This window comes from Pempheris klunzingeri, chromosome 10 (assembly GCF_042242105.1).
Source record: "Pempheris klunzingeri isolate RE-2024b chromosome 10, fPemKlu1.hap1, whole genome shotgun sequence".
Classification (NCBI taxonomy): Eukaryota; Metazoa; Chordata; class Actinopteri; order Acropomatiformes; family Pempheridae; genus Pempheris; species Pempheris klunzingeri.
In genome coordinates, this window is record NC_092021.1 from 10,182,770 (window position 1) to 10,206,652 (window position 23,883).

A 23,883-nucleotide genomic window follows, 5' to 3' on the forward strand; every position below is an offset into this window, starting at 1 on the left:
AGTCCCAGCACCGTGCCTCAGTCCTCTCCACGACATGACGCAGGATACGGCTTAATCAGTTCCTCTCCCCTTCACGTGCCCTCGCCGTTTCTCCTGTGACCTTTCACAGAGGGGTTCGGGAGCAGCGAAGAGGCGAGGGCGTGATTCAGTGTCGCCTTTGTGCAAAGCAGCACGTCCCAATTGTCCTTCCGTCCCTTCCTTACTCCTTTTCAACAGTGGAAATGAAATAAGAAATCCAAATGCCCCATAGACGTCTGCATGCTGGGAGATGACAGGCGGACATCATCTTCTGGACGACATGGCAGACAAGCAGACATTCACAAACAAACGGTCCGATGAAATGGCAGGACAGCAAATCGAAACATGCCACGACAATATGTTGCTGTAGTGATGATATTGTGATAATGTAGCATTATATATTTAGCATTATTGCATGGTTTCTCCTTGTGTGCGGGACTACGTAACACCCATTTTGAATTATGTCGCAGCCGATGGCAAAAAGTTGAAATATTTAAACTTCGGATGGCAACGCTGTCTACTGTTACTCTTCCCAGTATTCTCTGCTGGCCTCACCTAATTTTACATTCCTGCTCTCATCCACTAAAATGATATCCGGTTTGCTGTCTGCTGTCTGTCTGAATCCCTGTGAACGAAGCATAACTCACTGTGCGTTTTCTGTCCCTCTCTGCAGAAGTCGGATCATGGCCAGTTGTTGCTGGATGCAGTCTTTAAGCACCTGGAGCTGACTGAGAGAGACTACTTTGGCCTGCACTTGACTGATGACTCCTTAGATGCACCAGTCAGTATGATGTTTTTGATGTAAAGCTGTGTGTGTGTGTGCGCGTGTATGACAAATTGTAGGATGTTCCAGCCATAAAACATGAGTTGTCTTAATGTGCATGAAATAATTGACAAAATGTCTTCTTCAAGCCTGTGTGTGTGTGTGTGTGTGTGTGTGTGTGTGTGTGTGTGTGTGTGTGTGTGTGTGTGTGTGTGTGTGTGTGTGTGTGTGTGTGTGTGTGTGTGTGTGTGTGTGTGTGTGTGTGTGTGTGTGTGTGTGTGTGTGTGTGTGTGTGTGTGTGTGTGTGTGTGTGTGTGTGTTGACTTGTGCCTGCCTACAAGCAGACTCCACAGATGCTCTGTATCGAGATCAGTCACATAATGACTGTCAGACACATCACGACTGAATAATAAAGTAGAATGTACATTTACTGCATGTCAGTGCCTATGGTGTATTGATGTGTTTGCATCCCTGTGCCGAGTGTTTGAGTATTTCTGTCAGGTGTGTCTGTGTGTGTGTAGCCAGTGGTGAATAATTTAACTTGTGTGTTCATGCTGTGGAAACGTTATGTGTCTCTAAGTGTCTCTCAATCAATATTTTACAGCGCTGGCTGGATCCCAACAAGCCCATCAGGAAACAGTTAAAAAGTAGGTGAAATCCACAGCATGTAACGAGCCAGTCCAGATCATGTCCAGGGAACAACAGAAAGTCTTAAAGCCAACACAGTTCGCTCAAGTCCAACTTAATTGGTTGAATTTCAGAATTTGAAGCGGCTGTTTGCAGCCCAGTCAGTGACGGTTAAATATCCTCACTCCACCTCAGGCTAAAGTCCCCAGTCCACACTGAGTGTGAAATTATGAAGCTGCCTCAAGCCACGAATAAACTTATTTTCAACTCTGCTCTTATTTTTGATAATGAGCAATAAAACTTGTAACACGTTGAACAATTAAGAAGTAGCCCAATTGAGAAATTGAGTCGTCCTCCAGCAATGCTTGAACTGTGTTTCAACTCTGTTTTGAGGCTGACTGAGAAATACCCACAGGATTTTGCCTTGTACACATTGCACAGAGCTAGACTGATGCAGCTGTCTAAGATGATGTAGGCTTGCGTATTTTACACTTGGAGTCATTTAGTGCATTTGTTTATATGGTATAACAGTTGTACACTCTTTGGCTTAAACTACTGGCTTCTCGTCTCCCGATCTGAATGTTTAATCGCGGCTCTGCATAACCCCACATATACATTATATACATTATCATAACGGAAATGAATATTTCACACATGCTTAGATAAACCTTCTGGTTCTTGGATATCTACATTTCGCACATTTGAAATTTGAATTTACGCTTGTGTTTTCCCCTCTAACTGTCCGTCACCGTCTTCGCAGGAGGGTCTCCCCATAACTTGAGCTTCAGAGTCAAATTCTTTGTGACAGACCCCAACAAACTTCAGGAAGAATACACACGGTAAGAGTGCTGTTTGTCACGTGGTCATCACCCACGTAAATGCTCACTTTTCTCTGACGGAAGGGTGGATTCATGCTCAATGCGCGGGGTTAACGGGGTTGATTTTGAGTCACAGTTCACAGATTAAGTGGGGGTGGGTGCTTCTGGGATATTTTGGCATTAAACACTTAATTTTCCACATTCTGGTGAATTTTTATATGCCAATTTTTGCCTTTTATGCATCAATGTGCGCCAGGAGACGATTCAGAATCTACTGGAATATAATGTAACATGTCTCTGCATTCTTTATTCCTTTTAAATATTTATTCTCCTGAAGATCAACTTTTCTCATTTAATGTTCTCACCGCTGAGTCAACACACACGATTCTCTCTTCTCTCCTCTTTTGTGGCTTTTGTTTGGCGAAGCAACCTCTTTAAGTATTCATGTCAGTGAGAAATGACTTCATTTCAATTAATTTACACAGCTCGTTTTTGTTGCAGTTTAACAAAGGCAAAGGCTAAAAACACAAAAATGGCTGCCTTTGAGTTAGATAGGCAGGGAAAATCTTTACACTTGGTCAAACTCTATTCTTTGTACAATAAGAGACATATACTAGTTGAGTTGAGTTGAATTGAAGAAGATTATTGAGATTAGTTTAGTGTGCAAGTGCCACACACAGTGACATAATGTCATGGGACACAGTATACTGTTTATAAAGAAAAACAGTAAACTAGGTAATGATTTAATAAGGTTTTTATGAATGAGCTTTTGGGAAATAATCATGTGGTGTGAATGGATTCCTACGACCAGAGCGTCATTCCCTCATTGATGCCGGCTCATTAAGGAAAATCCGAAATGTTTTGGTACCAAGACCGTAATGTGGACTCGGCAGTTGCAAACATAAGGCATTCTGCGGTTGAATAACACTCAGAGGAGGCGTCACAGCGCCTCATCGCCTTTTCTGGCCGATGTTTATTTCAGCCTCTCAGCCGTGGCCTCGCTCCCCGAGCCTTATCAACACTTTGTATACAGCTTGTAACAGTGAATAGTGAGCGTCGGATCTGCCATGCTGATCCGCTGTGCTGTACAACCACAAGCCAAAACACCCTCCTGATAGCTCTGTCGGACTGTGTTTATGACGTCTGTGGTGTAGAATAGGTGAGGAATGGCTTCTTGAAGTATTGTTAGTTGTAGGATGATTCATCAGGTCAGAGGTTTTTGTTAGTGTTTGTTATGAAACTACAAGAATCGCCCTCTCTAAAAGATATTCTGCATTATTTCTGTAATGGCAAATGAGTTTTGTTGTATTATTAATTAAACAAATGGCTAAAGGGTGTCCATTCATTTTACATAACAGACAGTTCCATCAGAAGTGACGCCATTATAATCTGACCGGCAGGCATCTGTCGGCTGCTACATCACATTATATTCAATTTAAACAGCGGTAATGGTTCACTGGTCTCTTATCATAATGCAGTGTGTTCTGCTCTCCCCCCCTCAGGTATCAATATTTTCTTCAGATCAAGCAGGATATTTTTACAGGAAGGTGAGTGTGTCTTTGTTTGTGTGTGACTGGAGGAAAAAGCAGTTTAAATACATACACACATGCTCATTTGCGGTTTTTGTCAGCGAAAATCAGTGTCTTCATTGCTTCAAATATAAAAAATCATTTGGATGTTTTTTTTTTAGCATTTTTATAGTAACGTTGTTATCAAAGATGAGAAAGTACTCTGTGTAAAGAACAAAAATATATTTTATCTTGTTCTAAAGCTGAACATGTGTATGCCTGTTTATTTTGTGTGTGTGTGTGTGTGTGTGTGTGTTCCTTTCAGATTGCCCTGTCCACACAACACAGCCGCGCTGCTGGCCTCCTATGCTGTTCAATGTAAGTAGCGCTCCCTGGATACATCCACTCTACATAAAAAGGCAATTCATTAGGCCTCTCTTCAGCTACACACGCTGTTAAATGTGATGACTGTGGTTCCTCCAGTGCATTTATAGCTAGTGCTCTGAAGCCATTACCATTCAATTAAGCTGTGGTGATATTTGATGTAATTTGCAGTGATATAAATATTCAATGTGGCTGTGGTTTGAGTTTTACAGGCGGGATTAGTAAAAACTATGCATGAGCCTTAATTTCTTCCCTATTTATCGAGGACCCCAATTTTTAAAATTGTCAGACAAATAAATCAATGTTTTTGATGTAATGTCTGATTGAATTTACTGCTTCTGGTACATCAAGATGATATTGTTGCAAACGGTATCAACACTTTTCACTGTAGAAACACAGAGAGCTGTTTTTTTGACAGTGTGTTCAGATTTATGGAAAAAAACCGTTGGCTTTAATATGTCGACAAAATGAAACAATTTTGAAAGTAGCTTTAACATTTCAACAGGGGAAATTCTATTTTTACCCTTTTCACCTGTAGTGCCCCCCCTTAAATGTGAAAGTGTAACAAAAAAAAAAGTATCCCTCATAAAGCCTAATTTCAATATTGATCAGAATAATGGCGTTTATCATTTTTCCCATAACCATGCAGCCCCATAAATACATCTGTTCAGGCCAGTCAGTGCCGGTGGACGTTCAGCTCGGGCGCTAATCTCATCCACTGTTGTGATTTAGTGTTTGGGTTAAATGCTGACTGGGCCCCTCTGTCATCACAATAATGACTCCTGACACACTGGTCTGTCTGTCTGTCTCTCTGTCTGTCTGTCTCACTCGCTCTTTCTCTTTTACTACTGCTCATTGTTTTCATGCAGTCTGTTTTGCCCTCAGTCTGTTTCTTTCTTTTATCTCTGTTTAGTCTTTCTCATCCTTCTCTGCTTATCCTCTTTTTTTTTTTCCCTCCACAGCATGAAACCCCCCCCCTCTCTCTCTTACCCCCTCCCATCTTCTCTCTTTCCATCCTCCACCTCTCTGGCACATTTTGTGGGGAATTTGCACTGCTACAGTATATAGGTCAGAGAGGAGATTTCGCCTAGACTACCAACATTATGACACTACTGCTCTTACACACACACGCACACACTGTAGCTAGGTCCATGTTGTCACTTTGCTCAGTGCCAGCCCAGATTATGAAGATAAATGTTTGCTTTGGGAAAAAAGGGCTTGAAGCAGCTGCTGTGCTGCTAATTCAGTTAGCCGGGCACAAGTGCCAGCATTGATCACTCTAGATCCCACACTAAAGCTTGCATTCTCAAAACACCACAAATCCCACACAGTGAACCAAATTTCTTATTCAAAATTGACTTAATACTGTCTGAAAACCACATCCTCTATAATAAGGCATTTTGGTAAAAACAAAACATTCATATTTTTTGCTTGTGTAATCCAGCTTTTCGTATCTACAAACATGTTGCATCACCAAACACTTTTACAACGTTCAAGCTGGTTTTCATTTTCATTAATTTCACAGTAATTTTACATGGGAGTTGCTGGTTTACGGCTTGCTTGATGTAGTTAGTTTGTGATTTTGTGCGACTTGTATTGTGTTTTGAAGGATTAGCTCACACACACACAATAACAGAAAGATCGCTGCAGTAGCAACTCTCATGTTCTGAGAGGTAAAATGACTGTTTTTGTCAGTGGAGTCTGGTGGGCTTGAATAGCACGTTACAGCAGCTGTTTTCTGGTTAAACAAAGAGGATCTTACAGATCCATCTCTGCAGGGATAGGGCAAGAATTGGGCACAGGTTTGAAAATACTGGAGTCATCCTTTATTTTATTCATATTGACAGTGCTGGGTGTTGGGGAGTAAACATACAGTCAGGTTTTCTGTGCAATGTTAATTGTTAATAAAAGGAAAGCATACACATGCACACACATGATACACATTTGATACACACTTGGTGCAAATTACCCACAATGCATGTAAATCCATCATCACAAATGGAGGGCTGAATGTCTTGTTTGTGCTCTGTTGGTCAATAGGGTCATTATAAGGAGCCTGATCTAAAGCTACTCTTTCCACTTTGAGGCTAATCTACAGTTGTGTATGGATTTCACATCAAAAGATGAATAAATAAAGAGATCAGGCTGTCAGCTAGTCTTTGAGCGCAATTGGCTTAATATTGAACCTTGTTAAAGTAATAACTGCTGCATAAAGAGCCAACTGCTTTAACGTGTAAGCTATTGACTGTACATATATGTCTCCCTGGAGCTGCGTGCACATCAATAAGCGGGTGAGCTTGAATTGATTCGCTGCTCAATATGCTTAGGCTACTGGCCAGTAGGTTAGTCCAGGGACTACTTGACTGAATTGATGCTTTTGAGCTTCGACCACCAGCGTGTGAGCAAATGGCTTTGGGGATTCACTCCATCACTGTGAGCTGCCAGAGATCTGGGAATCATTTCACTCTTAATATTTCTGCCTGATATTTGCAATCACTCTTTTCTTGCCCTTTGAGTAAAAACAGCTGTATTTTTGGATCCTACTGCTATTTTGAGCCACGTTTAAATGCCTCTAGTCATCTGCTACATGAAATGCAGTCAGTAGAAAAGGGCCAGTACACAGTTGTTGACTCCTAATTGACCTTTACTTGCCATTTAGTTTCTGGCATGTTCTCTAAGATGTTTCTTATACTCACGCACAGTATATCCATCTCTTTGGCCTGTGGCAAGGATGACATGTTTTGGATTGAAAGTTACTGGAAAATAATCTAATCTAATGCAGTTTTTATTTTAGATTTTCGAGTATTGCAATTTGGATTCAATATGTATTTACGTGTATTATTTACAATACACAAGCAATAAATCATTCTATAGTCTGACCGACACACCACTGGATACAGTCAACATATAAACTGCTCTTTGTTGTAGGTCAGGCCTTCTGTTTTCTGATGAAATTAGATGAATTGACCCGTTAATTGATATGAATAACCTGTTTTTATGAGCTATGAAATTGTAAAACAGTCGGTGGAACACTGATTACACATTCAAGCCTTAAACATGTAACAGAATCATCATGACTTAAGTTTTTGATTCAGTCTGACAATAGAACAATATACTGTAGCACTGATGACCAGCAGGCCTAGTGTGAACATTAATGAATGAAAAATAAATATGATCTCCAGTCAGTTACAGTGTGTCAACATGTTGATTTAACTTAAAAATAAAATCTATTGCAATTAATATTTTTTAAAAACAGTATCGTAACAGATCACTGACAAATCATAAAAACCTAAGTACACATTGATTATGGCTCTAACTTACAGGACCAGGAAATGATTGAAAAAGCTTGAATTCTAATTGTGCTTATGTAATAAATCACTATTTGACATAATAGTCTGGGTGTGAGGATATTTTATTTACCACAGCTGCAAGGTGCTGGAAAACCTTACAAAATGCTTAAATTCTACTCTGAAAATCTGAAGAAAACTCAAAGCCTTGTTGGTGACGTGTGATCTGTAAACATGTGGATTGATGGGTATGGGACATGGAAGCTGCTATCGGCTGGGTCATTTCATGGTGCCACTTTGAATTAACGTTAAGCTCTCAAAATTTTCACTAGGTGACCCTTGACGGGGTCCAAAAATACCAGAATCATCCTTAAGGGTTACATTCCCAATAGACCCAGGAAGAAAGAAAAAGCACCAGTAGAACAGCAAGTGAGGATCCCCTCAAGTCCTTATCAGACTCAGTCCATTTAGTCCTCAAAGGAAATCAGATTGACCATTGTCTTATGACTATTTTCAATACCAGTGAGTGAGCCACATGCATAAAGTGAAGTGAGAGGGAACAAAATCACAATACCGACTATTTCCATCCTGTCTATGTAACATCCTTATTCATACGCAACACCCATTTAAATGTCAGGATTGTATAGTTTGACCTCTTTTTCTTTTTTTTTTTTTGTGAATAACATTTTCAGCATTTGGCAAACCCACTCCACCACAGCACACAATATCACACAGTCTTGTGTCACAACAATTTTTCTAAAGGGATAATTGCGAGTTATACCTGTGCACAATGGGTGCAGACCTCTCTGTCATCTTTGTTGCTGTCTCATTGTCTGTGCCCTTCCTCCTCTTTGCCTGTTAAATTGACAGAGCGTTGATGCATTGACCTGTCACTCCCTCTTCCTCCCTCTCTATAGCTGAGTTGGGAGACTACAGTGAAACGGAGCATACAGCAGGCTATCTGTCAGAGTACTGCTTCATCCCCAACCCTCCGCAAGACTTCCACAAAGAGGTCTCCAAACATCACCAGCAGCACAGGTAGGCTGAGATGCACAAGCATTCACAGTTCTGATCCCACTCACATTAAAACGCTCGTACAAACACAGAAGAACTACTGCTGTCAAGGATGTTCTAAATTTGATTATGTAATAAAAGACATTTGGGCCACTGCGCTGAATGCACTGCTTGACGGACAGGAGTCACTGCATCGCTTTTATTGATTTTAAATTAAATATAAGTCAAGCTGTAGCAAGACTACAACACTGCTATAGATATATAAGCTACAACACTGCTATATATTATATATACTGTAATGAATAAAAGTGGCTACATCAGGCTTGAGAGCTGCATGCAGTGGTGCGAGATCGGCTGGACAAACATAAGCAGCAGTGAGTTCAGTCCTCTGTTCATATTTTTACGTGAGCTGTGCGCCACCCTTTAACACACAAATGAGTCATTAAGTGTCCATATTCTTAATTAATTGCAAGATATGATTTGATGACTGCTAATGAGCTTGATCATCCTGGCAGCATTTGTTTTGCCAATACCAGCTAGCGGTTGCTTTGTAACTTAAACCCTACATAGCGTACTGTAGTCTGTAGGTCGTAACTTAGCCGTATTATACACACTATATGAAACAGTTAGTTTCACAGCGCTGCTCCGGGTCCAAAAACACACATCACAAAACAAGAGCTCCTCGTCTTGTATTGTCTGTGGCTTTTACAGCCCTACACCATATGTGCTCTGCAGGTGTAGCCAGTAAAAGGTTACATACATTGTGCATCGTCCGAATATACATTACATCATAAATGTAGCCATGGCCAAATGTAGGTATGTGACTGGTTCAAACCCATGTGCTTTTTTTTACGTTTTTGGCCAATTTTGACAGCCCTAAAAAAGAACTACAGACACATACAGGAAAATCACAGACCTTGAAAAGATTACTGTGTGTCCAGATGATGCAGACGCGCGCACACACACACACACCTTCTATACTACAGTTATCTCACAGTTAATCTGACCTTTTTGCCTGCATTCATATTTGTGATCGCCCATTGTCTTTGTGCTCCTCCGTTTCTCCTTCTCTATATATCTGTTGAATACACATTCTCTCTCTCTCTCTCTATACCTAACCTGTCATCATCACTCCCTTTGCTCCCTCACACAACTGCCCATCCCCGTCTGTCTCTGGACCCCCCCCCCCTTCCCCTTTCTCTTTCTCTCAGTGGTCTATCTCCTGCCCAGTCAGAGTTTAATTATCTGAACACAGCACGCACGCTGGAGCTCTACGGGGTAGAGCTGCACTATGCAAGGGTAAGTAAGGTTTTATACTGTGACTGTTAACACTGTGTGTGTGTGTGTGTGTGTGTGTGTGTGTGTGTGTGTGTGTGTGTGTGTGTGTGTGTGTGTGTGTGTGTGTGTGTGTGTGTGTGTGTGTGTGTGTGTGTGTGTGTGTGTGTGTGTGTGTGTGTGTGTGTGTGTGTGTGTGTGTGTGTGTGTGTGTGTGTGTGTGTGTGTGTGTGTGTGTGACTGCTGTACAGCTTGTGTTTGTTTCTTTCTGTGTTGCTGTTTCTCTAGTGCCTCATAGTCTTGTTTTCCAGCAACAGCCTTGTTACACACGTCAGTGTGTCTGTGGCCTCAGTTCGTGTGCTTGTACGGCCAACAGATTTTTGTTTTGAAATGACAAAACTGGAATTGAGAAACAAGCTGTTTCTTCACTACCATTTAGAAATAGAGAAACAAAAAAATGGACAGTGACCCGGAAATTGATCCCATGTGCTTCACAGTCTCATATTCAGGATGTCAGCAGAAGGTGCGCTGACATTTGTCATTATCTCTGAAGTGTATTTTGGATCTCCGCAGGAACAGCAATGGAAAGTTTCTTTCTCTTTTGAGGGTGATGACACATCTGTGGAAAAGATGTACAGGATTTCATAGGTGCTGTCATTGTTATGCCTCTACACTGGCAACCATTGTTTTTTGGGTTGTCAAGTCTGTGTGTCCCGTTCGTGGGAATACGATATCTCGGACGCGGTTTGAGGGAATTTCTCCAAATATGACAGCAAAATGTCCACTTGGACTCAAGAATGAACTGGAGGAGGCGTACAACCGCAAGGCCGTAATTCTAGTTTAGTTTATAATTGACTTTAGCACATAGGATATTTATCTTGGTGTGTGTGGTCACAACAAATTAAAGCTCAAAATCAAATACACCGCCATCTAGTCCTGCTGATTTCCAGGTTGCTGCAAAACTTTTCTAAATTAGATAATCAATTGGGACAAAAGTCTAAGCATGTAGGAAGATCTTTTGTTTTTTAATGTAGCTGTTCACTGGTCTGAACCCATGCTCACATACTCTGTTCTCGTCCCACACAGATTCTTATTTCCATCTGTGTGGGTTTCTTTTCAGTGTCTGATTAACCTCAACTCTTACTTCGAGGCACGTGAACCTGGAGGAACCATTTTACTACACACACACACACTAAACACACACACTCTGTTCCCCTCTCTTCAGGACCAGAGCAACACAGAGATTCTTCTTGGGGTGATGTCCGCTGGCATTGTCATTTACAAGAACAGGGTACGAATCAACTATTTTCCATGGTGAGTTTCAAACAGACACACACATGCACACACAGAAAAAAACATTAAGTGCACAGGTTCACTACTGGAGTGATGCCGGTAGATTTATCTGCAGCTATTTTTAATCAAGTAAGTTAAAGTAATAAAGTTAGAACCAAAAAGTTAAAAGAAAAACTGAACCGGGCAAGTGACAAAGGCAGTTTTTGTGACTGGATTTGCATGATGCTACACTGAGAGGTTACTCTACTGGGGTCGATGATGGTTATATGTGATTTGGGGGAGGGGAGGGGAGGATTTACGGATGAGGACCAAGTACTGAACCCTGTGGGATGCCTTGGAAGTAACAGAGAGAGGTACTGGTGTTGGTGTTAAAGCTGGGGTTGGCAGTTCTCTGGAAAAGAAAAAAAAATAGAGCCCCCCTCCTCCTGCCCTCCCCTCTTCCCTCTAAACTATTAGCAGCATTCAACATGGACACTCATTACCTGCTTACATGTTAAATATACACACACAACCTAACAAACCAATGTTGTAAATTCACATTTTTCTGCAGGACTTTGCTCCATTGAATCAGGCTTTCACCAACATCCAGAGGGACGTGTACTCTCATCTGTGTTTATAGAACAGCCAATAGAAACACCCTTTCTTGGAGAGGGCCTGTGATTGGCCAAAGTCTCCAGTCACAGTCTAGGTTTTCTAAAACCTGAATACTGAGACAAGAGGACTCTTAGATCACTTGAATTACAATATGCTGAAAGGTTATTATGTAGTAAGTGACACCAAAAATAAGATGTTGCCTTTAATGTTGTATTAGATTACAAGCTTATAAGTTCAGCAGTTTTCAGTTACACCTGTTGGAAGCCCACAAGCAAGGTTGCTGAAAACTAATGGTTTCAGTGAAGCCACTCTGTACAGCAGAAAACCTGGCAGCTCTCAGGTGTGAATGAGCAGAACTGCGGATGGAAAACGGAGCACTGCTAGAATCTCCATTGATATTTTCACACTAAAATCACAGGCACTATTAGCAGCTCCACCAAAACAGTTGAATCAGTTGCTGCCTTTGCTTCTGTGGTTTGAGCACTAATTGTTGACAAGACTGGAGAGCGGCACTATGTTACTTCCCCCTAGCCAGATTTCCCCTAAATCTTGGGAATCAAACCGCGAATGTTACACGTCACAACCCCACCTCTATGTCCATCAATCTGCTGCCACTTGAACCACAACCAGGGGCCCCTTTTTGCTGAGAAATGCACTGCGTAATATTTTGGTAACCTTTGACATAGGCTTAAACCTTAATATGCCATGTCAATAATAGCTGAGTTGATCTTTTGTAGAATTATACAGATGATTCCACCACATTTTTCTAGGGGAAGGCATCAAATCTGCTCACTGTCTTTGTCCTCTTGTCACCTCTTTTTGTCTAATTCACTTACTTTTACCACTCTTTATGTCTCTTGCTCTCGTTCTCTGTCCAAACCATTGATTCTTGGAAATCTCCCATACTCTGCTGCTGCTCTGTGGGAGGCTAAATGTTAATGGCTGCCGGGGGTGGGATCGTAACTACTCAAATCCCTGTAACTCTGGAAGATAATTCACTCGTGTGTAGGCTTAACACGCACACACACACACACGCACACACCCCTACCAAATGCACATACCAACTGACATTGGTGAATGTCTGGCAATAGTAAGACGAGTTGAGTGTGTGCTCACGCAGGGATTTTAGATTTCGTCTTACGGACATTGTGGGGACCAAGTTCATAAATCTGGAGACTCGTCCACCACACAGGGACTAAAAGCCAAACCAGGACATTTTAGGGTACAGACTTGGTATCTATGGAATGAATGTGAATCCAAGACCAAGTGGAGAAAATCAGCTTAAGCCAGTTCGTGTGTGTGTGTGTGTGTTTGTGTGCACATACCCTGTCAGTTCAGCTAAGTTTAGAGACCAACAGTGGTGTCCCCAACAGCTGTCCTCTGCCATGTGTGAGAACGAGAGAGTCATGATAGTCAACAGTGTGTTGCTCACTGGTTTTCTTCCCTCTTGCATTTCTTCCCCCTTCGTCCTCTCTTTAAAGGGCGGGTACATTATTTTTGTTGGAGGCTTTAATGTTATTCTGCAGTTTTACTCTTCCACATGTATTCAAATCCAAAAATTCAACTTTTGTTCTAAGTACATATGTTTTAGTGTCAGAATGCCCAAGCTCTTTTTGAAAACATCTTCTCATGTGACCTGATGCAGGTTTCTTCATGATGTTACATATAGAACTCCTCGTCTGCCACCTTTTGCAAGCTATTTCAACGTTTAATCGAACTGTGATTACCTTTTAGATATCCCTAATAGCATTTCTCCAAGTCAAAATGTATATTCTCACTAGTCAGAATAGTAATTTAAGATATCCACAATAATATTCTTACTAGCAGAAGTTTTATTTCAAGATATCTACAACTAAATTTAAGATATCTTTAAATCCTTAAGACATTTCAACATTTAATAGATGGACTGGATATATATTGCAGATATCTGTAATTCAGCTCTTTGTGGTAAAAAAATAACATTTCAGATATTAAGATATCTCAGACCTTCACATCACTTTTGCAATTCATGTGTACTTGGCTTTCAATTTCAAATATCCACCACATAAGTTTTGATATCTGCAATAGAATTCAGTATTAACTGAAATGAGCCATTTTGGCCTAATGTGTATCCCCACTACGGCATCCTGATATGTTGGGGTGCCGTTTTATTCATTAACATTAAAACACACCTTAAACGCAATAAAAACCCTGCCAAAAACGCCACTGACTGGTTTCAGTAACTTTCACTAACTAATTTCTTAGTTCTAATTTCTAATTGCGGCGTATAAAGCAATGTTTTAAAGTTTATCACTAGAGCACCAGAAAGAGCAGTACATTTTACAATATACAAAGCGTATTTAACATTACATTCAGTAAAAAGTAGCATCTTGACAGTTTTTTAAACAAATCGTGACATTCGGCATTTTCTGCTTGCCATGGCGCACTGTCAGCGGACTGCGTGTGTCACCGCGTGTGGGGCCGAGGGAGCGGAGGGCATCAGCGCTCTAACCTACATCACTGCTTTTGCGAAGGGCTGAGTGGGCGTTTCCATTTGAAAAACCCAGAACCAAACGTGGGTGGAGTCGCCCTTTAAACAAGGCTCTCACTGTTTGTAAATTTGCTTTGGCCCTGTCAGTTCTCATGGTGTCTGCTCTCGTCATTTCTCCCTTATTGTTATAAATTGAGCTGTAAGTGCAGTGAGGAAGGGTCCAGAGAGGGAGATTTAGATTTTTGCCTCTTTCCTATTTCTGTCCACAGCAGCCTGACAAATGAGCCACACTTAGATGGGGCATGACTCACACTCTGCCTAAGTGTGTGTGTGTGTGTGTGTGTGTTTGTCCATGTGAGCGTGTGTGAGTAAGTATGTAAAATATATTTAGCAGAGAGCGATGAGTCACAGCAGCAACAGAGCTCAAGGAAGGGATTATGTTACTCTGCTGCTCATCAGCAGACCTCTTATGGGGGCCGCGCGTGTGCACTCCTCTGATTAGGATATTATTTTATACCGTTTCTGCCTCTTTGGAGGCATGGCTAGATAATAGACAGGTTACAGACAAATAACAGTCATCCTTGTATAACTCTTACAACGTGTCGAAGCATAAAAGACCAGCTGGGATGTGACATGTGGGTCAGTTTACTTGAAGAACAGGAGATTCTTTTAGAGGCGTGTTGTTCAATTTTATTTATTGATTCCTGAAGGAGCCATACGTCTGTTTACTTTGCCAGTGAGAAATGCATCAACTCACCTGTATAATGCTTAGAATATGTAATATGATGTCAGGTAGTGTGGAATATGGTTATTTTTCCAAGCTTGTAGACGAGTTTGACTGAACGAATGACAATGTCGTAACGATGACATTCGCTTTTCAATTTTATTTTATCATTGTATAACTTTAACTAAATATGATTTCTTAAACTGGGAAAAAATGATCAAATTTGCAGATATTTTACTTTTCTATAGAATTCTCCATGGCCTGGCTCTCCCTCCGCTTAATGAATTCATTAAACAAGATCAAAGCTCATCTACCAGAGCTGCAACCTGAGGGGATTGTAGAATACCATATAGAAGAAGTACCTTCAGGCAGTGAGCCTTTTGCTGTCGAGCAGCACATACCTGGAACCCTAAACCTATGGAGCCGGGACTCTGTCTTTAGATTTTGGCATCAAATTTAAAGAAACTATATTGAAAACAAACCCTGAACTGAAAAATGAAACGCTTACATTGAGACACTTTTATTGTGAAAAGTTGTAGGTGCACTTGGCACAAAAAATTCCACTGATTCCACTCGTAGGGGAACAAGCACTAATGTTAGTTTATGCGGGTCAGTTAGCTAACATGTTTCAATGCTAAAGTTTCCTTTTTCAGCGTACGGTTTGTTTTCAACGCCAGATTTTTTTTTTTTTGATGCCAAAACTCAAAGGCACTGTCACTGTCTCCAAATCTATAAAACAGTAGTTACTGGACTATCAAACATATTGTCATAATCTGGAGTAGTCGCTATATCAGTATTTTGTCTGTGCCTACATGGCTTTTGTCACATTTACATGATGTTTACTTAATGTTAATTAATGTGCATTATCCCTACTGAAATGAAAAATCTAATATCATTACAACAGCTCATGGCCATTAGCAGGAGCACCACACAATGAAATTAAAAAACAATGATGATAATGTGAAATTATCGCTCCTTCACTCCATAATTGCACATTATTAGTAGATTTTTGTTGTTGTTGTTGTTACTGGTTTTCTTTAGATGCTTATGGAAATGGTCAAAACCCACTTTTCATTTCTTTTACAGTGGTCAGTTTTACGTCTTAAAACAGGTTTTGTGTTGATGATTTAAAGTGCAGCATGATTATATCTGCATGTTATTACAGAATTATCTGAATAACAACACTAGTAGGCATGACCAAACACAAAACAAAGTACAATGACTGACCTCTAACAAACAACAGTGTAAAGGACTCAGTGCAGGTGACAGTCTCATTAACTTCCCTCCTGGATTGTTTTGTCTTTTTGCTTTCAGGTTGAAAATAGTGAAAATCTCCTTCAAGTGCAAACAGTTCTTCATCCAGCTAAGAAGAGAGGTGGTAGGTACACACACACACACACACACACACACACACACACACACACACACACACTCTCCTAACCAGCACCTCCCTCCCAACATTGTGCCTAGTTTGTAAACAGATGAAGGAGCCTACCCACTCCCTGTGCGTGTGTGAGTGTGTGTTTTTCTGTACATACCGGCTGTATGAATGTGTGCATGCATGCACTGTAGACTGTTAGCTGAGATGTGTCTGCATATGTGTGTGTAATCAGTGTCAGATTAACCCCCTGCTGTCCGTGCCCTGTTTGACTCTGCTTTAATCTCCCACTGTCTCATGCATACCTTATTTGACACATGGATCCAAATGCAACAAACAATTGACTCCTCACTAAGTCCTGCCCCCCCCCACCCCACCCCTGGTTACTGCTGCTATGCCTGTCAGGCTTTCCTCACCCATCATGTCGAGATGGTGTTTTCACTGATATCTGTGGAAGATGTTTCTGGAATAATGGTTCTGAAATATCAGGGAGAAGTAAACAGAAGAGGACATTAAAATCGAGGGAAAAGCTCACCAGTCCGAATGCAGGCACCAAACACCCCACGCCTTGACAGTGGCTGTTTTAGGGAGGGGCCTAGCGAAGGGACACTTCCACAAACATCTGATCTGTCACAGTCAGCTTGGTGCTTATTTCCACCACAAATTTTTTACATAGTCATCACTCATCCTTCTGGCAGTGCTCTTAAATGTTTTTTTTTGTTTTCATTTTTTCTCCCATTGCCTCTCTCAGCCTCCTCGCTGAATACATCTAGGGAGCTGTTCTGGCCATGAACATGGCAAATATTTAATTTAACTGATAATAAATAGATTGGATCTTGTAATTTAATGCTGGGATTTTCATTCTGTCCCTCTACTCTTCCATCATCTTCTTATCCACCTGCTGCCCTCTAGTTCTTCTTTTGTCCTCTCATAAGGCTTCCTTCCTCTCTTTCAGTCTGTCTGAATTAGATTACAGTAAATATTCTCGGTGAAACTGTCATGCCTGACTAATTTGTAGGTATGCTTGCCAGAAAATTGCCGTCTCAGTCACCTTACAGCTATGTGATGAGAGTTGGTTATACATTTTAATCATGTGGCTGTAAGACTTTGTGACTGAAAAGCGAATGAATCTCAAACAGCTGATGTTGCCTGGTTTATTTTGGCATCAGTGACCTTTGTATCTGTACATAACCTACTTTTGTGTGTTACATTAACTTCCTGTGGAACCAAATGGCTTCAATATCATTTCCCATAGTTTAAAATTTAACTGCAGTTTCTAGAGAATGCATGATGTACGTTTAAAAAAAAAAAAAGAAAGTATGCAGCTGTGTTTTGTTTACCTCCTGTGTTGTGGCAGTGATCGTCTCAGTGTCTGCTGCTTCAGACCACACGCCTCATTTTCCAATGCCTAGGGGTGTAATTCTGCCATAGGTGCTATGTGTTTCAGCAATAAAGCTAGAAATAATAATAATAATAATAATAATGATAGATAAACGGCTGCTGTATGTGCCGCTGCCAGACCACCATACCACAGCTCAAGTTGGAAATATATTCACAGATCAATAACTCGTAAACAAAGTGTTGATTAAATGCGAACTATACCTCTGATAGCCGTAGCTCCTTCAAACTTTCTGTTTGGCTCTATTGAACCCTGTAAACTCAGAAGACTGTGGAATAAGATGTAGTAGATAAACATGATCTGCACTGGTTTGTCCCACATGCTGTGAAGGTGAGGTTTTTTAGTGCATTTGAGCAGCCACGCCTTAACATTGCTGTCGGCCATGTGGCTACAGACATTTTTATGGCCTTGATGGTTTTGAAATTGAACTGTAGGCCAAGGTTTTGGTATTATCTCTGTTAGAGCATATCAGGAATCTGCCTTTCAAGCCTACAGGCAGTTTTGATGGCCGTACTAGTTTTACTGGAAATCTGTAGTTCACAGGAGAGAATATGTGCTCAAAGTTAAAAAACATGCTATTAGACAACAGTGTTTGAATTTAAATATACTTCCTTTGTGTGATTCCACATTCATTTTGAGATTTTTACATTTAAATATCTATTAATTACAACCTTCAATCCAAAGGGGAGTAAAAGCGATTTATCTTGATTAATTACTAAAATTGTGTGATTGATTTGTGTTTTTTTTTTTTTTCCTTTTAATCGATTGGCGACCCCAAAAAATATATTTAGTCATCTATGTCATGATCATGTCTTCTCACACAGAGTGAGACTCGGGAGACGCTGCTGGGCTTCAACATGGTGAACTATCGGGCCTGTAAAAACCTGTGGAAGGCCTGTGTGGAGCACCACACCTTCTTCAGGCTGGAGCGGCCAATCCCGCCACAGAAGAACTTCTTCGCTCACTACTTCACCCTGGGCTCAAAGTTCAGATACTGGTAAGAACAAGAGGGCCGCTCTCATATGAGGGACCATGGAGGGAAAATGAACTGAAACTGAGAATGAAAATAAAATCACTTCTACAAACATTTTACTCTACAGTGTTATGCCAGTGCCTTGTGACAACTCAGTTCCACCTCATTGGTTGCTTTTTTTTTTATTTCCTTTTTCTATGACATGTGAGTGAGAGATGAACTGAGAGCTGGAGGTCTTGTAATGCATTATTGAGCAGCAGTGATGTAACGCGAGCGAGCCCCGCTCTGATGTTTAAGTTCACTGTGTGTGTGTTTGTGTGTTTTCACCCCTCAGATACTGACTGACTTTCAAATATAGATACACTTTTAAATTGCAATTTTTTATTGTTAACATGTTATTGAAAGTGTATCGTGTGATAAAATATCCACATTGAATATGTTGTTTTGCACTTTTTACTGGGTGGCAGACAAGGCTCAACTCTCAGACTTGTTGTTTTGATTGATTTGTTCATTTTAAGGCAGAATTTTGCAGAATGATTTCAGGGACTGAAGCTAAAATAGCCAAAGTCGATCTTATTTTTCAAGACCTGATAATTCCTGTAGTCATGTGTTGTAACAGTAGACCACTGCATGTTTTATTTTCAGGAAACAGGTCAAGTAAAAGTATATTTAGATTTAGACATTGAGTTCTAAAACCTTGATAAATAAAGGTTTTCAGCCTGTTTCTCTTCAGTTAGAGTTCCAAGACAGTCCACTGATGGTAGTTCATGTCGTTTCTGTCTGTAGCGGGCGAACGGAGGTGCAGTCTGTGCAGTATGGAAAGGAGAAAGGCATCAAGGACAGAGTGTTTGCCAGGTAAAAAACACATTAAGTTGAATCCAGTCACTACAAGCCTCTAAGGGTAGATAAAAACTACTATCTGTTATCACTGTTGTTTTTATTCTGGCCACAAATGAATGAATGTTTCGGTCTGCGCAGATCTCCCAGCAAGCCATTGGCCAGGAAGTTGCTGGGCGGAACTGACTGGGAGTCGGTCAGCAGGAACAGCCTGTCAGATGAGAGACTAGAGACCCAGAGCCTGCCCACTCGCTCACCACCTGGGACGCCCAATCAGTGAGTCCAAGCTTCAGGGTTCATGCCAGGCTGAGTTGACTCTCAGCTTCATTTGAGACGATTATGGCAGCAGAAATTAATAGAATGATAATAAAAGAAGTAATCATATTCAGCATGAGGAGTATGTGAATTACACCAATAAAGTATTTAATTAATTGAGTTAAAAAGGATGCTGAATGTAGTTTTATAGATTTTCTTTACAAACCTTGTCATGGGTAGGTTACTGTAGTCTTCTTCCTGTTAATTGGGAAACCTCTTCTGAAATTTCTTTGTTTTACGATCAGCCAGTTCTGCCAGCTGCAGAGTTAGGGAGTCATCTCACCACTCTGCTGGCAGAGGGGTTCTCGAGTAAGTCCATGCAGCCCAACCATGACCAGGGTGCTCCAAACACAACAGACAACAATACATTTTATCAGAGGAAAACGCTCCACGGGATTCTGAAGCTGTCGGTCATGGCAGCGAGAGCCCGCGTTTACATGGGATGAAGGAAGTGAATGTAATTGGCCGTGATTTTTACAGCCTCCGGCACACCCACCTGTCATACTTAGGCAGTAGCTCAGCTTTTGTTTAAGTATCAGCTCTAGAGGCTGTAAAGTCATGGCCAATTAAATTCACTTTGCTCTAATAAAACGGTCACCAAGTGTGGCAATACTAAAGAAATAGACATATTCCACTATGTAGTAGTAGTTTATACTATTTAATAGTTAATGGCTGCCTACACATTCAGCCTGGTTGCCTTGGCTACAGTAAACTCGAGCAGCATCACGTCTGCTAATCAGCTGTTTGGACCCTGGCTCTAAAATATAAAGTACCATAACCTGTTTTATTGAGTTGGCCGTTGCCTGAAATGCTCGGACAGAAATTGCTCACAGTCTAGTAAACAGCAACTCAGAGTGTGTGGGAGGGGCTTTTATTGTGGAGGGGCAGATCTGAATTGTGCTGGTTTTGGAAAAAAAGCAAAAAAAAAGTTTAAATAATAATGAGGAAAAGTGAGGAATAACAACTATGGAGCCTCCGTGTTGTTTCGTTACATCGGACTCCCTTTGACATGTTTTGACAGACATTATTTCACAACAATCACTCGTAAATGGCAAGATAGTGTGAATTTATTCCTGTTTAGGACACTAAGCTAACGTAATTCCCACCAACAATCAACAGCAACACATCTACAATCCTTTACAGTAGACTAAATGGAAAGCCTACAGTAGTGACAAACTGTATGAATGCTGATGTGATAATTACCCACCTGAAAAATTATATTGTGGCTATGAACCAATCAGATTGCTTGTTTAGAGCTTCCTGAAACAAATGTGTATGTGTCACAAAAAGGCAATTTATTATTTTGGCTAGTTAAAAACATTTTTTCAAAACTGTGAAACTGTGATTTATTAAATAACAGAATGGTTCTGAGTGTACATTGGATGTCAGCTCTCAATAAGTCAGTGTTCGACACCCAAAGGGTCAAAACGCATTTCGGTCAAAATATTGAATCTGTGTTCGCAGCACTTGCACATGTCGTAACGTGTCTTTGTGCGTGTGTGTTTGTCAGGAATTCGCTATTTGTACAAGAGGGCACCCGATTACGCCCGTCGTCTGTCGGCCACCTGGTCGATCACGTGATCCACGCCTCACCCAGCTTGCCTGTCTTCTCCTCCAATCACAAGTCAGCATCATCCACGCAGGCCAACAGCATCAGCCTAGACTCCACGCCGTAAGTCTGCCAGGGGAAAGTTGTCACTATCGCTCCCATTTATCAGTGTCTTTCTTTCTTCTTCTTTTCTTTCTGTGTTCTTGTTTTTGATGATCCCGCCCACTTTCTTTAAAGCTCTTTCTTTTTTGGAGAGAAAAGCATCAACCTTTGACTTGGTGGCAGGGATTTAGATTTTCTCTGTAGATTAACTGTCTCATAAATAAAGCAGCCCCATAAAGCAGCCACCCTTTAATTTTCAAGTTTAATTTTACTCATCGGCGTTAGTGCCACTCTGTCTGACTGTACTGCTGACTTGACTGTTTTTTTAAATGTCTGTCTGTGTCTGTGGCTTCTACTAACAGTTCACACCCTCTCCCTGTGTCACTTAGCTGGCCCCATTGAAAAGATGAACCCTTTGAAAAACAGCCTGTAAAATGTGTTTATAGGTTGGTAGCAGGGTGGAGAGGTTGTACAACAGGGCTCAACTAGGAATTGGTGTGTGCGTGTGTGTATTTTGTCCATGTCCTTTGTGTACTCACTATAAAATATCTGGTAAACTCCCTTAAAGGATAACTCCAACAATTTTTAAGCTTGGGGCCAAGTTTTACATATATTGTATTTGAAGTGGCTGAAAGGTACAAAAGGTTTTGGAACTGGTCCAGTAGATTACCTCTGCCGAAAGCCGCAGGCTGCAATGGCTGTAATGTAATCCTAATCAAAGTACGTCCTCTAGAAGTGCTTGTTTTTTCTACTGACAGACTCAGGTTGTTATTCAAAGTGTCAACAACCTTGCAGACATGACCCATACGGAGTCAGATGTGTAAAATCCTTTTTGTTTTTGCCAGAAGAAGCCGTTGCATCTCGCTATTCAAGTCCACCAGATTCACTTGACAGAAAGTCATTTTTACCTCACAAAACACAGGGATGACTGGCCTACCGGTGCCTCATTTGGTTATTTTGTTTGCGTTATTGTGCGTTACACAAATATTGTGTCGAACCCGAACTAACCATTTAAAACACTGAAGTCGCACAATAAAACCAACTAACTGACTGAGATAGCAATAGACCAGCAATACCATGAAAAATCACTGTTTTTGTCAATGGAGTCTGGTATTTTGGAACCGATTTAACAGCTGTAGGGATCATTGAATAACGCTGTCAGACACTTAAGAAGCCTGTTGGAGACATATTTTGATCAAGTGCAGTTTCCCCTGAAGATTAAGGTTTTTATACCTACTAGTGATTTCGACCCCAAAGGCTGGTGAATGAATATCATTGTTCCGAAAAAACATTTAAGCCATATAAAAAATGCTAAAAATATGATGTCATAATATGGTTGATTGTCCAGATGGCCCATTTTGTTAGATTGAGCTGGAAATGAGCCATGGGTGTAAGATTAAAACTTGTGCTGGCAGCCTGGACTGGTTTGTGCTTTAGTCTCTGATTTGAATGAGGCTAAAGATGCATTGTAGATACAGCATCCTTTGTCTTTTCATACTCTGTGTGTGTGCATGCAAGGATGGAACATTTCTCAGTTGGAAATCAGAGTGGTTAAGTAACATTACAGTCGTAGTTCCGTTGCCTACAAAGCTATGCACACACACACACACACACAGGCATAGACACACAGACAAACACGCCAAGTTGTTGGCTCATCACTATTATTGTGCCAGAAGATGACATAATCACCTGCTCTCTCTTACTCAGAGAACAGACACTTTATCCATGCATATTATGATTTTGGCTTGATCTGGTTTGCCCGTCATGGTGGTCAGAGTTGGCAAAACAGAAGCACACATGTTCTTTACACCAGCAGAAGTACAGATACTTGTTGTTAAAAAAAAAAAGACTGGTAAAAGCAGAAGTATATATTCAACTTTTTTACACAAGTAAAACTGAAATAGTAGAAGCTCTGAGATGTACTCAAAGTAACAAAGTAAAAAATAAATTTCTTTCATTTCTCGTGAATAAGGGGGGGAATGTCTTGCTGGTTTAAATCTGCTCTGTCAGCCAAGTTGGCTGGTTCACTTTCATGTCTCATGTCGCCATTAGTTCTCCCTGCATGGTCGTAACATTCACGTTCATGTTTTCTCTGCAGTTGAGTCTCCCTCTCTGGACTGTTTTGTCTCAGTTTGTCTGTCGATACAGCAAAGGATAGAGAATAATCAACAATTCCCCTCAAATACTGTAAAACTAAAGTAACTTGCTTATTTTGAAAGTGTAAAAAAAATAGAAAGTATAGATATTTGTGTTAAAATGCAGGGTAAAAACTTAAAGTTCAGAAAGTACAAGTGCTGCATCCACCAAGTGTAATAATTCAGAGGAAACATGACAGCTTTGTTTGAAGTCCTCAAAACAGCACAGAGTCCTGTTTCTACTGAAATGTAGAATATGGTCATCAGTCTTTTCTGCATCTTTCCTCTGTTTCTCCCTGACTGTATGAAAGTATTGTGTGGTTTGCACATGAAAGAATCCAGCTTGACGAACCCACTTTGACAATCGATCTCATGAACGCGTGCTATTACGGCACAGTCGATCGTCAACATCTCGTCCAT

At 40.8% G+C, this 23,883-nt stretch overlaps 1 protein-coding gene across 2 annotated transcripts in view; it reads left to right on the forward strand.

Annotated features, from left to right (window-relative positions):
- ptpn4a (protein tyrosine phosphatase non-receptor type 4a) overlaps positions 1–23,883 on the forward strand; it is an 80,843-nt gene that overhangs the window by 41,058 nt on the left and 15,902 nt on the right. For both annotated transcript variants that reach the window (XM_070837681.1, XM_070837680.1), the window contains 13 exons: positions 692–799; positions 1,386–1,428; positions 2,169–2,247; positions 3,729–3,773; positions 4,060–4,112; positions 8,323–8,443; positions 9,631–9,718; positions 10,920–11,008; positions 16,090–16,153; positions 18,377–18,549; positions 19,312–19,380; positions 19,504–19,638; positions 21,188–21,349. In XM_070837681.1, coding sequence (XP_070693782.1) covers positions 692–799; positions 1,386–1,428; positions 2,169–2,247; positions 3,729–3,773; positions 4,060–4,112; positions 8,323–8,443; positions 9,631–9,718; positions 10,920–11,008; positions 16,090–16,153; positions 18,377–18,549; positions 19,312–19,380; positions 19,504–19,638; positions 21,188–21,349 — 1,229 coding nt within the window. The remainder of the gene's footprint in view (positions 1–691; positions 800–1,385; positions 1,429–2,168; positions 2,248–3,728; positions 3,774–4,059; positions 4,113–8,322; positions 8,444–9,630; positions 9,719–10,919; positions 11,009–16,089; positions 16,154–18,376; positions 18,550–19,311; positions 19,381–19,503; positions 19,639–21,187; positions 21,350–23,883) is intronic.